We start from the raw sequence: 14,691 nt of genomic DNA, 5'->3' as shown, positions 1-14,691 counted from the left end.
AAACCATGTGACTGCTACCCCAAGCGATCACTTGGTCCCGATCTCGGAAGTCCAGTGGCACTCACGTGTTGCTGATGTTCAGGCCCTAATGGGTTAAAGCAAGAATTCTTGTCCGGGAGAGAGACTATGGCCACTGGGGTTAGCCCCATTCTGGTGGTCAATAGAAAGCTGTAATATTGTCGTGAGATGACATGGCAGCTTCTGATTGGTAGACTTGGCAGCCATTTTTGTTTTTCTAGGAAGTAGTGGCAAAAGAACAACAAAAAAAAACTTAACTGCTAATGATCATATAAAATATGAAAGGAAATGATATATGTAGCAGCAATTGCAAAGGAACGAGGATGAGAGATTCTGTAGGTTAGACATCAGATTGCGAAAATCACAAAGAAGGCTACTTCTTTAGCCTCCTTCAGCAAATGTTTCTTATGTTAATAATAGAACATATACTGTATATTAGAAAATGCTGAAGTACTTCATAAAGAACAGTAGGATCAAGATGCAAAGGGGAAAAAAAGGCAATGCAATCCCCATGTAATTGGACAAATTTTATATCGTCGTCATTTGAAGAGTGTCAACCTTGGTCCTGTTGCTTTCTGAGGGTCTAAGATAAAACCTGAAAAAATGGCAAACTGCAGTTGCATTGTCCCCTCCTGCTATGTACCGACCCCTAATGGGTACCGGAACTAGGGAAGGGCTGCAAGCTTTCTCTTCTCATCAGGTTTTCTGCCGCTTTGTCTCTGACTGTCCAATAGTATTGGGCATTACTGCTGTTATTATGATCATTACAAATCCAAAATGAAGATTGTGAGTCTACCATAGTAAGGTGCAGCTAATGTGTTCTTTAAATATTATATACGTTATGAAGGCCAGCCATATACCAATCACTAAAATATGAAATCCACAATTGTTCCTGCTGTGTAGTTATACAGTTGTAACTGGCAATTCCATTGGATATCCGCATTCAAACTTTACAGTGTCGGGTTTGCAGGAGAGAATCTGTCACATTTGGCAACAGTACAGGAAGTATGTGAACCTGTCACGGCTAGCAGTCTCAAAGGGCGAACTGCTTTGCAGCAGCTAATTAACCTTAGAAAATAATTACACAAATATGCAAATGTTGTTTAGGTAATTCCATGTGTTATCAGCTCAGGTAGTCCATCATAACTGCAGACCTCGCCGTGCCTAGGTGTTAGAATCTGCACTGGTTGATAAGGCTTTGTTTCTTGCATTGCTCTAACTTGGTATTTAACAATTAATGACCTGTAATATTACATTAATAAATTCAAATTGTTGTTCTTTAGAGGCAACAGAACATAACAGTATATTTGCACTGCTAACCTATATACATTAATGTAAAAAAATAAAAATCTAATAACTTCATGGATTCTTTATGACCTAAAAAAAAAAAACACGTGAGAAATCTTTGTACAGCAGGTGTTAAATAATTCAGTTTTTTAAAAGTAGGAAATAAGAAGTTTCTTAAGCTCATACAGTATTTCAAATGTAAAGTTTTCCAATGCCATTTGCCTGCAATGGTGTTTTCAATGAAGACCAGAGATTGCTTTATGGGAGCTTGTGCACATAAAGTAGATGCCAGTGTTCTTATGGTCTTGTCATCAAGGATGTGTGGGGCACCTGTTTGTGAGTGCTGGAGTCGGTGGCACAGCTAGAGATGTGTGGGCCCCCGGGAAACATTTTTTTCAGGGCCCCCTCATGTCTCTCTATTTTCTCCCACTCATGTGTCCCTCTCTCGGCCCCCCCTCACATCTCTCTCTTTTCCCTTCATGTTGCTCTCTCTCCCCCCCCCTTGTCTCTCTTCCCCCCCCCCTTGTCTCTCTTTCCCCCCTCATGTCTCTCTGTCTCTTTGCCCACCCTCATGTCTCTCTGTCTCTTTGCCCACCCTCATGTCTTTCTCTTTTCTCTCCCTCATGTTTCTTTTCCCTCTTATGTACAGTATTTCTCTCTTGTACTTCATTTTCTCTTTGTCTCTTCCTTCCTGTATTCTTCCTTTTCATGTCTGTTTTTACCCCTGCGATTTAACCCTTTCCTCTCACCTTTCCCAGCCAGTTTCCCCGGCTGCAGCTCTAACCCAACGCTGCACTACTCGAGGCCCCGCCCCCTGACCCAGGCCCTGCCCACCTACAGAGTATCTGCAAAGGAAGGGATTTCCCCTCTGCCCTTCCTACTGCATTTTTTGACAATTTGATCCTGAGAGATCAAGAAAAGACCTTACAAAATTGCACTCTATGATAGTATACAGTACTGATAATGTTCTGATAATTTTGCCACTTAGACTCACTCCAAGAGGTAAGGTCTGTTATTAAAAACCAAAAAAATAACATTTTATTACATCAAAAAAATATGTGACATAGTGAGATAAATTAAAAAAATTAACTAAAATCACCCAGGGAGGATACCCTCCCTTCTCCCCAGTTGTTACCCTCCCCTCCTTCCCCCCTCCCTCCCCACTCTCTCCCCCCTCCATGTCCTCTCCTCTCTAGCCTTCTCTCTCTGAAGGCCCCCCTGTACGACAATCAAGGTTGTCAATCTTTTTCCCCCAAAATGTAAAAACTTTCTTGTATTTGGCTGTACAGTGTGTATGACAAATTATTGTTTTATTACTGCCTAATAAAACTATTTGAAACAAACAAAAAAAAAAAATTAACTAAAATCCCCGTAGCAGGAGTAGTAGGAATTTTTCTGTAGAAAAAAGTTAGGGCTAATTGAGAATAATTTATAACCTTATATGTTTTTAGCCCAGTTTCCTACTGCGACAACCAAAACATGCATCCAAATATGCTTTCTCAAAAAGGGAATACTTTTCCAAAAAGAAGATCCATGTGATTCCTCTGTTGTTAGCTGTTTGTGATAATGGAAAACATCAGGACCATTAATCTCCAATTGATTTGGAGTCCCTAGTGATTTTTCCGTTATCAATAGGTGATCTTAGATCATAGATACAGACTATAGGTATAATACTATAAACATTCTATTTATGACACATAGGTTAACCATCTTAGCAAAAGGACATATTGTCATAGTATATTAAGTCCTTTAGTTGGTATCATGTACAATCAAGGTATATGTAAACCCTTGATTATTCTCATACTTGTATCCTTAGTGTTTCTGAATGAATAGTATAATGTCTTATGTTGGAATTAAAGACATTCGTAATCACTAGTCTCTAGGCAAACAGTGAAATGATTCTGCACTGGGTCAGAATAGTAACAAGTTGGTAAGTACAGATTAATGCCTCTGATAAATATAGCCTTGCTCCTTATTTTCAAATACAGAGAAAACAAGCATTACTCTAAGATTCTATGTAAGACATATATACATATGAGGGCATTTTCATCATAACCCTCATATATATTCACAGTGTAGCCGTGTGTCTGAATCACGAGTATGCTAGTGTGTATTATAAAGCATGCTATATGTGGTCTCTAGTCTGTTATGCCTCGGCGGGCCTCTAAAACAAACAGTTCTGCCTTGGCGGGTCAGAATAAGCCGTGGCTGGTAATACAAGCCGTGTTTCTGGTGGTTGGTGTCGCTCTCCGGTTACGTCATAGTTTGTGACGAGCTACTCCGTCGACGCAAGTTTCGAGAGATTGACTCGCTTCTTCCTACTGCATCTCAGGGCCCCGCTCACTGACCCAGGATCGCCCACCTGCAGAGGAAGGGATTTCCCTCTCTGCCCTTCCTACTGCATCTCAGGGCCCCGCTCACTGACCCAGGCCCGCCCACCTGCAGAGGAAGGGATTTCCCCTCTGCCCTTCCTACTGCATATCAGGGCCCCGCTCACTGACCCAGGCCCGCCCACCTGCAGAGGAAGGGATATCCCCCCTGCACTTCCTACTGCATCCCAGGGCCCCGCTCACTGACCCAGGCACGCCCACCTGCAGAGGAAGGGATTTCCCTCTCTGCCCTTCCTACTGCATCTCAGGGCCCCGCTCACTGACCCAGGCCCGCCCACCTGCAGAGGAAGGGATTTCCCCTCTGCCCTTCCTACTGCATCTCAGGGCCCCGCTCACTGACCCAGGCCCGCCCACCTGCAGAGGAAGGGATTTCCCTCTCTGCCCTTCCTACTGCAGCTCAGGGCCCCGCTCACTGACCCAGGCCCGCCCACCTGCAGAGGAAGGGATTTCCCCTCTGCCCTTCCTACTGCATCTCAGGGCCCCGCTCACTGACCCAGGCCCGCCCACCTGCAGAGGAAGGGATTTCCCCTCTGCCCTTCCTACTGCATCTCAGGGCCCCGCTCACTGACCCAGGCCCGCCCACCTGCAGAGGAAGGGATTTCCCTCTCTGCCCTTCCTACTGCAGCTCAGGGCCCCGCTCACTGACCCAGGCCCGCCCACCTGCAGAGGAAGGGATTTCCCCTCTGCCCTTCTTACTGCATCTCAGGGCCCCGCTCACTGACCCAGGCCCGCCCGCCTGCAGAGGAAGGGATATCCCCCCTGCACTTCCTACTGCATCCCAGGGCCCCGCTCACTGACCCAGGCCCGCCCACCTGCAGAGGAAGGGATTTCCCTCTCTGCCCTTCCTACTGCATCTCAGGGCCCCGCTCACTGACCCAGGCCCGCCCACCTGCAGAGGAAGGGATTTCCCCTCTGCCCTTCCTACTGCATCTCAGGGCCCCGCTCACTGACCCAGGCCCGCCCACCTGCAGAGGAAGGGATTTCCCTCTCTGCCCTTCCTACTGCAGCTCAGGGCCCCGCTCACTGACCCAGGCCCGCCCACCTGCAGAGGAAGGGATTTCCCCTCTGCCCTTCTTACTGCATCTCAGGGCCCCGCTCACTGACCCAGGCCCGCCCGCCTGCAGAGGAAGGGATTTCCCCCCTGCACTTCCTACTGCATCTCAGGGCCCCGCTCACTGACCCAGGCCCGCCCACCTGCAGAGGAAGGGATTTCCCCTCTGCCCTTCCTACTGCAGCTCAGGGCCCCGCTCACTGACCCAGGCCCGCCCACCTGCAGAGGAAGGGATTTCCCCTCTGCCCTTCCTACTGCAGCTCAGGGCCCCGCTCACTGACCCAGGCCCGCCCACCTGCAGAGGAAGGGATTTCCCCCCTGCACTTCCTACTGCATCTCAGGGCCCCGCTCACTGACCCAGGCCCGCCCACCTGCAGAGGAAGGGATTTCCCCCCTGCACTTCCTACTGCATCTCAGGGCCCCGCTCACTGACCCAGGCCCGCCCACCTGCAGAGGAAGGGATTTCCCCTCTGCCCTTCCTACTGCAGCTCAGGGCCCCGCTCACTGACCCAGGCCCGCCCACCTGCAGAGGAAGGGATTTCCCCTCTGCCCTTCCTACTGCATCTCAGGGCCCCGCTCACTGACCCAGGCCCGCCCACCTGCAAAGGAAGGGATTTCCCCTCTGCCCTTCCTACTGCAGCTCAGGGCCCCGCTCACTGACCCAGGCCCGCCCGCCTGCAGAGGAAGGGATTTCCCTCTCTGCTTCCTTGCAATGTTCCGCCGACAGGGGGGGGAGACAGCGGGTCCTCCAAGAGTGCGGACCCCCGGGCTATAGCTTCGCCCCTGGCTGCAGTGTTACAAAGAATACGAAGAGTGGCTACGCTCATTGTCTCATGGAATAGCACTGCTGAGCAGATACGTTACTTAATTTGCCACTTGCATTCATGAATAAATGTAACAAAAAATGTGAGATTTGAAACCTGTGCTTCTCTGTTATCGTTTGACTTTGCACATACATTCTAGTGATAATGTGCAGAAAGGTGCGCTCAAAATTAAATTGGGATTTGTGACAATGTTATGAAATGGTTTATGGGTCAACCAAATAGTTTAATTGCTAGGAGCAAGTGCTCTAAACTAGAAGGTGCAGCTAGTAAATAAATGTTAGCTCAAGAACATCAATGTAGAAGTGGTAAAGGAATATACCAGCGCAAACTTCAAAAAAAGATTCTTTAGTAAGATATAAAATAAACACATGATAAAACAGCACATATGCAAGTGCTACAAAAAGAATTGGCAGCGATACAACGTTACCAAGCTCCCAGCGACATCACCAGATGGGTTGAAGTTTCTGGAGAAGAGCACCAAGCTTTAGCGGAAGGTTGTAGGTCCACACACATATAAATGGTATAGCCGGAAGAGAAGGCACCCGCTCCTGGATAGGTATTACGAACGGTCCCGTTAGAAATGGAGGAAAGAGAAGCACATATATAATGGTAATATTATAGCACCACATTCATTCTAGGCTAAAAATGACGTCACCACGCATGAATATTTTGTTTTCTTTCAGGCCGTTGTCATGTAAAAATCATTCTCCCTAATGTGGAATCTGAAAATATAGAAACTGAAATGTAATCCATAGGATCATTTGTCCGATCGCTGATATAGACTTTTTTTTTTTTTTAAATCCACCTCTTTAATTTTTGTTATTACTTTCTTTGGTTCTTCTGTATCTTCTCCCCTGGGTGTTTTAACCATGTTGTAGACTTCTGTAGTTTTGAGTAAAATTAATACTCTTCCCTTGTTGTTAAGGTACTAAACAATACAGGGGTGATTATATTTATTTCCCCATGAACTGCATTCTGACCTGTCCCAGTACACTGTCCGATTAGACTTGTTCTTTTACTGCATTCTCATGTGGGAAGATAAAAGGGACGCACCTAATTGGCGCATTTGGATGTCACTAACCAGAATCTTTGTCTGTAGCTTAACCACTGTATGATGTGTGACAGTGGGACGAATGAACAGTTTTGGGAATCTCTGGAAGACATACAAACATATTAATAACCATTAGGGTTGGGGTTCCTTACAATGTATCTGATCTCTGACGCGCTATTAGAGAGGGCTGGGGTTCCTTACAATGCATCTGATCTCAGACGCTATTAGAGAGGGTTGGGGTTCCGCAGAATTTCACAATATAATTATAGGTTCCTTAATAAAAAAGGTTTTAAACCACTGCTGTAAAGTAAGATATGCATTTCCATAGTAATGCAAGTTGAGTAAAACCTCCCCCCATCAACCTCTTTTAGGGGGTTAGTTACCATAGCTCAAGAGTGCGCAAACTGGGTGGCGCAATAATTTCTAAGGTGGGCACGGCAGTTACAGAGGCCCCGCGCCCTTTCCCAAGGCATTTAAATTAGAGGCCTCTCTAACTCCCTTACCTGCTCTCTGTCACCATGAGGTGGTCGCCATGTCAATGCAGCATCAAATGACGCCGCGGGGTCATGTGACGTGACGAAACACCATGGCAACGCGCGTCAAATGATGCGGGGTGACGTCACATGACCCGCGGCGTCATTTGACGCCGGGTCCTTGGAGACGGGGGCGCCAACACTGCGACTGCCAGGCAGGGGGCGCAGCTCATGAAGTTTGCGCACCCCTGCCGTAGATCATAGCTATAATGGCAAATTTGTTGCAGTGCAGTCAGTCTTCTCTGATAAATTCATTTAATTACAAGCCGGAAAATGTTTTTGTTTTTTTAAAGTATAGTGCATGGGATTGTGCCAAGATGGATAAATATATGTTCAATAACATGCAGGACTAATTAGAATACAGAAGTTTTAGGAGACAGTTGGGGAATAGAGCCTGATATGTTACATTTATGCAGCTCTATTATAGAGTAATTCAAGGCCAGATTGATGACATAATATTTTGGGCAATGTAGAGTGTCATTTATAGCTCTGTCATTAAAACAACATTCCATGGTAGCATGATTGTCAGATATAAAATACTACAACAGATATGAGACAAATATTTTTTAGCACTAAATATTCATGGTTTGTTGTTTTGTCTAAACCACAATTAGGTACTTTTATTGTGGTATCACTGTCAGCCATCAACTCATGATGGAAGTGACTCATTCAGTGCAAGAGGGGCATTTTGTAGCACTTACTATGGTAATTTTCAACCAGGGAGACATGCCACCTAAATGTGCCTCATACCTACCTGATGGGTTTACCATGGGAAAACCTACTAAATTGTAATGTTACGGTCATCGTAACACTGTAAATGTATAGGCAATTGAAGTTTAAGGTTTTGTAGTCATTAAGTATTTCATTTTTCCAACGGTTGCATGGAAGCTGTTATACACTAAGGCTGCGGCCAGGCAGGGAGCGGGTGCGCTGGCGCTCGTGCGCTGCGCCCTGCTCGGCCGGGCTATTCGTGGCCGGCTGGGGGCGCGGCCAAGACGTCACGGAGCTGAGGGCGAACCGCTCACGTGACGTGCGAGCGAGCGGCAAATTCAAACTTGCTTGCTTGACCAGCAGCTAAGCGTCGCGCATGCTCAGGCGCGTGCTCACGCTGGCCGCACACACATTGCCGCAATGTGTTTCATCGCGGCCAGTCTGTGCACGCGCACCCGCTCAGAGCCACCCTGGCCGAGGCCTTAACCTTTGAGACAACAATGTTTTGGGTGCAGGGTGGTCTCAGGAATTGAATCACGTGAGAAAACAAAACAAATGCTGGTTTACCAATAGAAATGTGTACAGTTTTCAAAAGCAAGGTTTACACCCAGCTTCATGAAGCTCTGTTATGGGTTAACGCACCCAAACGGGCATCAACGCCAGTTCATTTGAATGGAAAGGAAAGCTTGTTCTGGTGCGTTAACTGGTATAGGAGCCTTATGAATAACCCCCTTCGAGAGCATACTGTTCTATACAGTAGCTGTGCTAACCACAATGTTCCTTTACTCCTAGGATAATGGCTCTCCCGAAGAACATGCCTTATATGTGTGGGACAATTTCATTTCCAAAGCACTTGCCGAGAACGTGTTTTTTGTGGCTCACAGTTATGGAGGACTTGCATTTGTAGAGCTGGTAAGACTTGTCTTCATTTTTGAATGTGCTGTTGATTTTTATGTAAATTAAACACTGTTTAGGTGTCTTGCTAGCCCTGTCCATTATATCAGGGGATTCATTATCTAAGCATGTCTATTCCTTGTTTGTATCTAAAATGTCTGCGAAAGAGACCTGGAAGTTTTACTTTGTACATTAAAAAGGTACTCTCCATCACAGAGAAACCTAAACCGGGTACGTTTGGTTAAGGGCACATTAGTACTTAATAGTTTACTATTGTTATAAAGTGTATGCTGTATCCTACATAGTAGGACAATATAGGAAAAACAATAATTCAATGATCTTATGCATTTTTTTTATATTTAACGCCCAAAGGGGAAGAGATTTTGCAAAGTGCATATCCATTTTTTTTTATATACACTATTTACATTTTATTTTTGGTTGGGCTGTTTAGAATGATTTATTTAGCTGTAAATTGCACCCGGAAAAGTTGATTTGTAAATGGCCAGTTCCGATAGTTATTCATGCATAGTAATACTGTGTGTTTGTGAATGGAAAAGATATATAGTTACATAGTAGTTACATAGTTACATAGTAGATGAGGTTGAAAAAAGACATAGGTCCATCAAGTTAAACCTATGCTAAATTTAGACAACAGATACTTTATCCTGTACCTATACTTACTTATTGATCCAGAGGAAGGCAAACAAAAAATTCCATTAAGGGGAAAAATTAATTCCTTCCTGACTCCAAGAATTGGCAATCGGATGAATCCCTGGATCAACATCCTTCCCATGTATACTTATTTGGTATATCCCTGTATACCTTTCCCATCTAAAAAGATGTTCAACCTTTTTTTGAACAAATCTATTGTATCTGCCATCACAGTCTCCATGGGTAATGAATTCCACAATGTAACTGCCCTTACTGTAAAGAACCCTTTCCTTTGTTGCTGGTTAAATTCCCTTTCCTCCAACCTTAAGGGATGGCCCAAGTCCTTAGTACTGCCCGTGGGATGAATAGTTCTTTTGAAAGCGCCTTGTATTGTCCCCGAATATATTTGTATATAGTTATCATATCCCCTCTTAGACGCCTCTTTTCTAATGTAAATAAATCTAATTTAGCTAGCCTCTCCTCATAAGTTAGATTGTCCATCCCCTTTATTAATTTGGTGGCTCTTCTCTGCACTCTCTCTAGTTCCATAATGTCTTTTCTTAGGATTGGTGCCCAAAATTGTACTACATATTCAAGGTGTGGTCTTACTAGTGCTTTGTAAAGGGGCATAATTATGTTTACTTCCCTTCCATCCATTGCCCGTTTGATGCAAGATAAGATCTTGTTTGCCTTTGCAGCTACTGCATGACATTGGGCACTATTGCTAAGCCTGCAGTCTACAAGCACTCCTAAATCCTTCTCCATCAAGGATTCCCCCAATATATCTCCATTTAATTTGTAAGTCGCCTTTTTATTCTTGCATCCCAAATGCATAACCTTACATTTATCTGTATTAAACCTCATTTGCCATTTACCTGCCCACGTTTCCAGTCTCTCCAAGTCCTTCTGAAGAGAAATTACATCCTGATCTGATTCTATTAAATTACACAATTTAGTATCATCAGCAAAGATGGAGACTTTGCTCTCGATCCCAACCTCAAGGTCATTAATAAACAAGTTAAAAGCAGGGGTCCCAGTACCGATCCCTGAGGTACTCCACTCACGACTTTAGCCCAACCTGAAAAAGTTCCATTTATTACAACCCTCTGTTGTCTGTCCTTTAACCAGTTTTCAATCCAGGTGCATATATTATTACCGATTCCAATTTTCTTTATTTTGTACACCAACCTCTTGTGTGAAACCGTATCAAAAGCCTTTGCAAAATCTAAGTAGACCACATCAACGGCATTGCCCTGGTCTAAATTCCTACTTACCTCCTCAAAGAAACAAATAAGGTTAGTTTGACAAGATCTATCCTTCATAAATCCATGCTGACTATTACTAATAATTTTGTTTTCCATTTGATATTCCTGAATATTATCCTGTATTAAACCTTCAAGTAGTTTCCCTACTATTGAAGTCAGGCTTACAGGTCTGTAATTTCCCGGTTGTCATCAAGCTCCCTTTTTAAATATAGGCACCACATCTGCTTTACGCCAGTCTTGTGGTACTGAGCCTGATGTACTTGAAGGGAGCAGCAATTCTGACAGAAAATAATTGGGCTTTTAGTCATTGGTCCCTGTGTATCATGTGATTCATTAAGGCAAGATTCCTTTTCCAATACAAGAGGGGCTCACCGTATTATGACTTGGTTTTTATTTATAAAGTGCCAATGTACTCAAACTTTTCAGTGTGTGCCCCCCCTGCCTGCTCTCCTTCTCCCCCCGCCCACTTTACCGGGTGTCCAGCATCTTCTGACATCATGCCGCGTTACCATGGCGACACATCGCTGGATGCCACCGGACACCAGGTAAAGAAAGTTACGGAGGCCTCGCGCGCTCCTCGGCATTTCATTTAAATACCTTGGGGAAGAGCGTGGAGCCTCTAGCCGCCGCGCACACCCCTGTTTGCACACCCCTGTTTGCACACACCTGCTCTGGTGTATAGTTATCCTAATAATACAAGAACAGAAATGATAGACAGCACTCAGGGTCAGATAGAAAAATATAGTATAGCTAAATGCAGGGTGCAAAGGAACATAAGGGAAGTAGGGAAGTACCTCTTGTTCCTTTTGGACAAGGGGGGACGGGCCTGAGGAAGGGGTTTGTCCCCGAAACGTTGCCCCCCTGTTTATCCCCCATTGTGTACACCCTCCCCCCCCTTTTTTTTCTTCACTTCCACATTTTCCCAGTTTTTTGCTATTTTTTAGTGTGTTTTGTTCTATTGTGTTGGTGTCACTTTGCTCCTTGTATATAACGTGTGCATTTATTAAATATTCATTTGATTTGGCATTTCCCACTTGTTGCTACTTTTCCTACAGTCAGAGCGTGCTGGAACTATTAGCTTTGTTGGTTATCCTAATAATATAATGGCAATTTGACACATGCTATGATACAAAAAGCAGTCTAAAATCGCCACTTCTAATAATCTACTTTAGTGTATGGAAAGATGGACATTACTGTACACAGGTTTGTTTTTTTAAGTATGTTTTGCATTTTAAGGCTTTATGCCCTTTGGAATTGCCAACCAAGAAAGAGATAAAGTTCCTAATACCCACAAATGCTGACGAGGAGAAACAGTAATGCCATTCAGGAAATGGAGGCAGCTTATAACATTATACATGTGCAGCAGCAATATACATGTCCTAGAGGCCTCTAGGAACACTGACATTGTTAAAGGCGTAGTCCCAATTACAACCCTAGTGAACTAATGGCCGTGATTATTTTAATACAAGTGTTTAATATTGGGGGGGAGGGGAAAGTATTTTGAAATTATTTGCTAGATTCTGAAAATGTTTCTTTGTTTTTAATTACGTAAGAAATGAGGTCTGACGGGGTGATTCATGTTTACTGCACCTCAATGAGACAGGTCAGGTAATCAGATTTATGAACACCAGCTTCGGAGCTGAACGCAATGTAGGAAAGGGAACTAATATGGAAGAGATGAGGTCAGTGATCTCACCTACACTTCAGACTACTATGTTTGTAAATATACTCAGCATAAACTTTCAAAAATGATTGGAAAATAATGTGTGTTGTAGTACTTAATTGGCTCATTTTAACCTACTGCTTGTGTCACAGACATTAGTGTGCCTTTTCATATATTATATATTGCAAAGCACTCAAAAATACATTTATCAACTGAAGCTAGACTTGGTTTCAGGCTCATTGAGCACTCATCTGGACAGCGATAATGTTGTGTGGTCTTTTGTTACTTGGTCCATGCATAGAGAGGTGCTAGGTCATTATCATTTGTTTTTTATTATTGTTTCATATTCATAGCCTTGTTTTTTAGAGAGCGACTTGACTTTAATTTTCAAACATGTTCATGTCACGAAACACACCTAAAATATAACATCTTAAAAAAAAATCTCATTGGATGCAGATGTTGACATTTTTCATGTTTAAGACATGAAATAAAACATTTAGCAGATTCCGTATTTTGATCAGATACATTAAAACACATATTTATTCATTGCTATCAAGTAGATATATTTGGTTATTTGAATGTGCAGTTCAATTTAGTAACATTTATTGGAGTTACAGTACATACAGTAAAGTGAACGATTGCAGCGTTTAACACATGCTGCAATTCTAAAAGCAACAAATGGCACGTATACAATCCATACTGGGGCTACCTAGGTGCTAGCACTAAACTGTGGAAAGAACACAACAGCATTTGCAAAGTTGCTGTGACCTGTGCTGAATAGAACTAAAAAAACAAAAACAAAACTGGGTTGGCTCCCAATTACAATCAATATTTCTTAAAAATGTTAGGAAAAAGGAAGGGTTTTACAAATTGTGCGTGGTTTTTATCTTAAGGAAAAGTAAATCCTATTTTATTCACTGCAACACCATGTTTCCACTCTGCTGCCAGAGGTGTACAATTTACTTACAAAGCATACTCACTCAAGTCTGCTCTCCAGGTAAATGGCCACAGGGCCCGAAACGTTGTCTTGCTTCAGTTAATTGAGGCATTTTAAACAGGTGGACTTCTGAATTTTTGAGTGCTGCTCAGTAAATTGCGTGCTTTGTGTTACTTCATATAAGGATGCACATTTTAGTTAGAATGCTGAGAAGTCCTGTGTAATGGGGAGTTTGGCGTCAGTCTCACATTGGCAGGTGACACCATGCCAAGGCAGACAAAGGAAGTTGTACTCTCCTGTACAAGTGTTCATGTTTATCTTGATATTATTGGACAGGAACAATGTTTGGGATCCCTGCATGGTTTCTAATGGCTGAAAGACAAAACGCATAATCTAATCAGAATTCTGGTACTCTTCATGGATGGATAATGGAATGATGTGATTTCTGCTAAAAACAGCATTTGTAGCCCTACTCTACAAAGTATTTTAGTGAAATGCAGTCTAATTACTGTACTGTATATAGGACATCGCCACAACAATATTACAGATGTTTCTTTAGTTCCGCACTGCATGTTTACGCTGTGAATCCAAAACTACCCACTTTTTGTAATAGAAAATATTTTCATCCTCTACATATTGTTGATGAAATTAGTACTTACTAGTTTTTCACTAAATAACTGGGTTGGTTATTTCCCTGTGATAATCCACTTCCAACTTGTTTTAAAATGCACGTTTAGGATCCTATTGGAAGAAAGTGTTGTGGGCATATAATTGATAGTGTTAATCTATCCTGGACAATGTGCCAACATATTCTAAAGCTCAACAAATAGGGGTGAAAAAGATCATTAACAATCACATATATGAAGTGTTACAAAGGTTAGATGCATTATATGTACCAAACAGGACAGAACATTTTTTTTCAACTATAGCTTCTTGCCAAAGTCATTGTTTATGGTATTTGTCATGGTGCTCTTGCGAGATGTTTTATTACCAAAACGTTCCCTAAATGTACTTATTCTATCCATCCGACTTGTAGCCATTCATGGACTTCCCTCAATGATTAAATCTAGTCCTCTTTCAAAGATATTAATGCAATTTGCTGTTCCAGCCTACAAAGGTAGGGAGTTCCTGTATTTTTTATACGGTAGTGGGCGGGACATATCGCAAGAAGAAATGACCATCGTTGGGCAAAGATGGCACTCGACTGGATTCCAAGGGAGATTGAAAGACCAAAGCGAAAGCCAAAAGTAAGATGGAAGGATGAAATCAGAAATGTTTTTGGAGCAACGTGGAGAAGAGAGACTTGCAACTGCAGTCAAACAAGATGTAAAAAAGGGGGGCGCTCTTGTGCTGGTGCTAATATGTGCTTAATACAGAAAATACATCAAATGTGTTTAAATCTCCCGATCACTTGAG

At 43.2% G+C, this 14,691-nt stretch overlaps 1 protein-coding gene across 5 annotated transcripts in view; it reads left to right on the top strand.

Annotated features, from left to right (window-relative positions):
- Positions 1 to 14,691, top strand: part of ARB2A (ARB2 cotranscriptional regulator A) — a 422,320-nt gene that overhangs the window by 197,560 nt on the left and 210,069 nt on the right. For all 5 annotated transcript variants that reach the window (XM_075593131.1, XM_075593147.1, XM_075593126.1 and 2 more), the window contains one exon: positions 8,658 to 8,777. In XM_075593131.1, the coding sequence (XP_075449246.1) occupies positions 8,658 to 8,777 (120 nt within the window). The remainder of the gene's footprint in view (positions 1 to 8,657; positions 8,778 to 14,691) is intronic.

Source organism: Ascaphus truei, chromosome 1 (genome assembly GCF_040206685.1).
Source record: "Ascaphus truei isolate aAscTru1 chromosome 1, aAscTru1.hap1, whole genome shotgun sequence".
Classification (NCBI taxonomy): Eukaryota; Metazoa; Chordata; class Amphibia; order Anura; family Ascaphidae; genus Ascaphus; species Ascaphus truei.
This window is presented reverse-complemented; position numbering and strand designations above follow the sequence as displayed.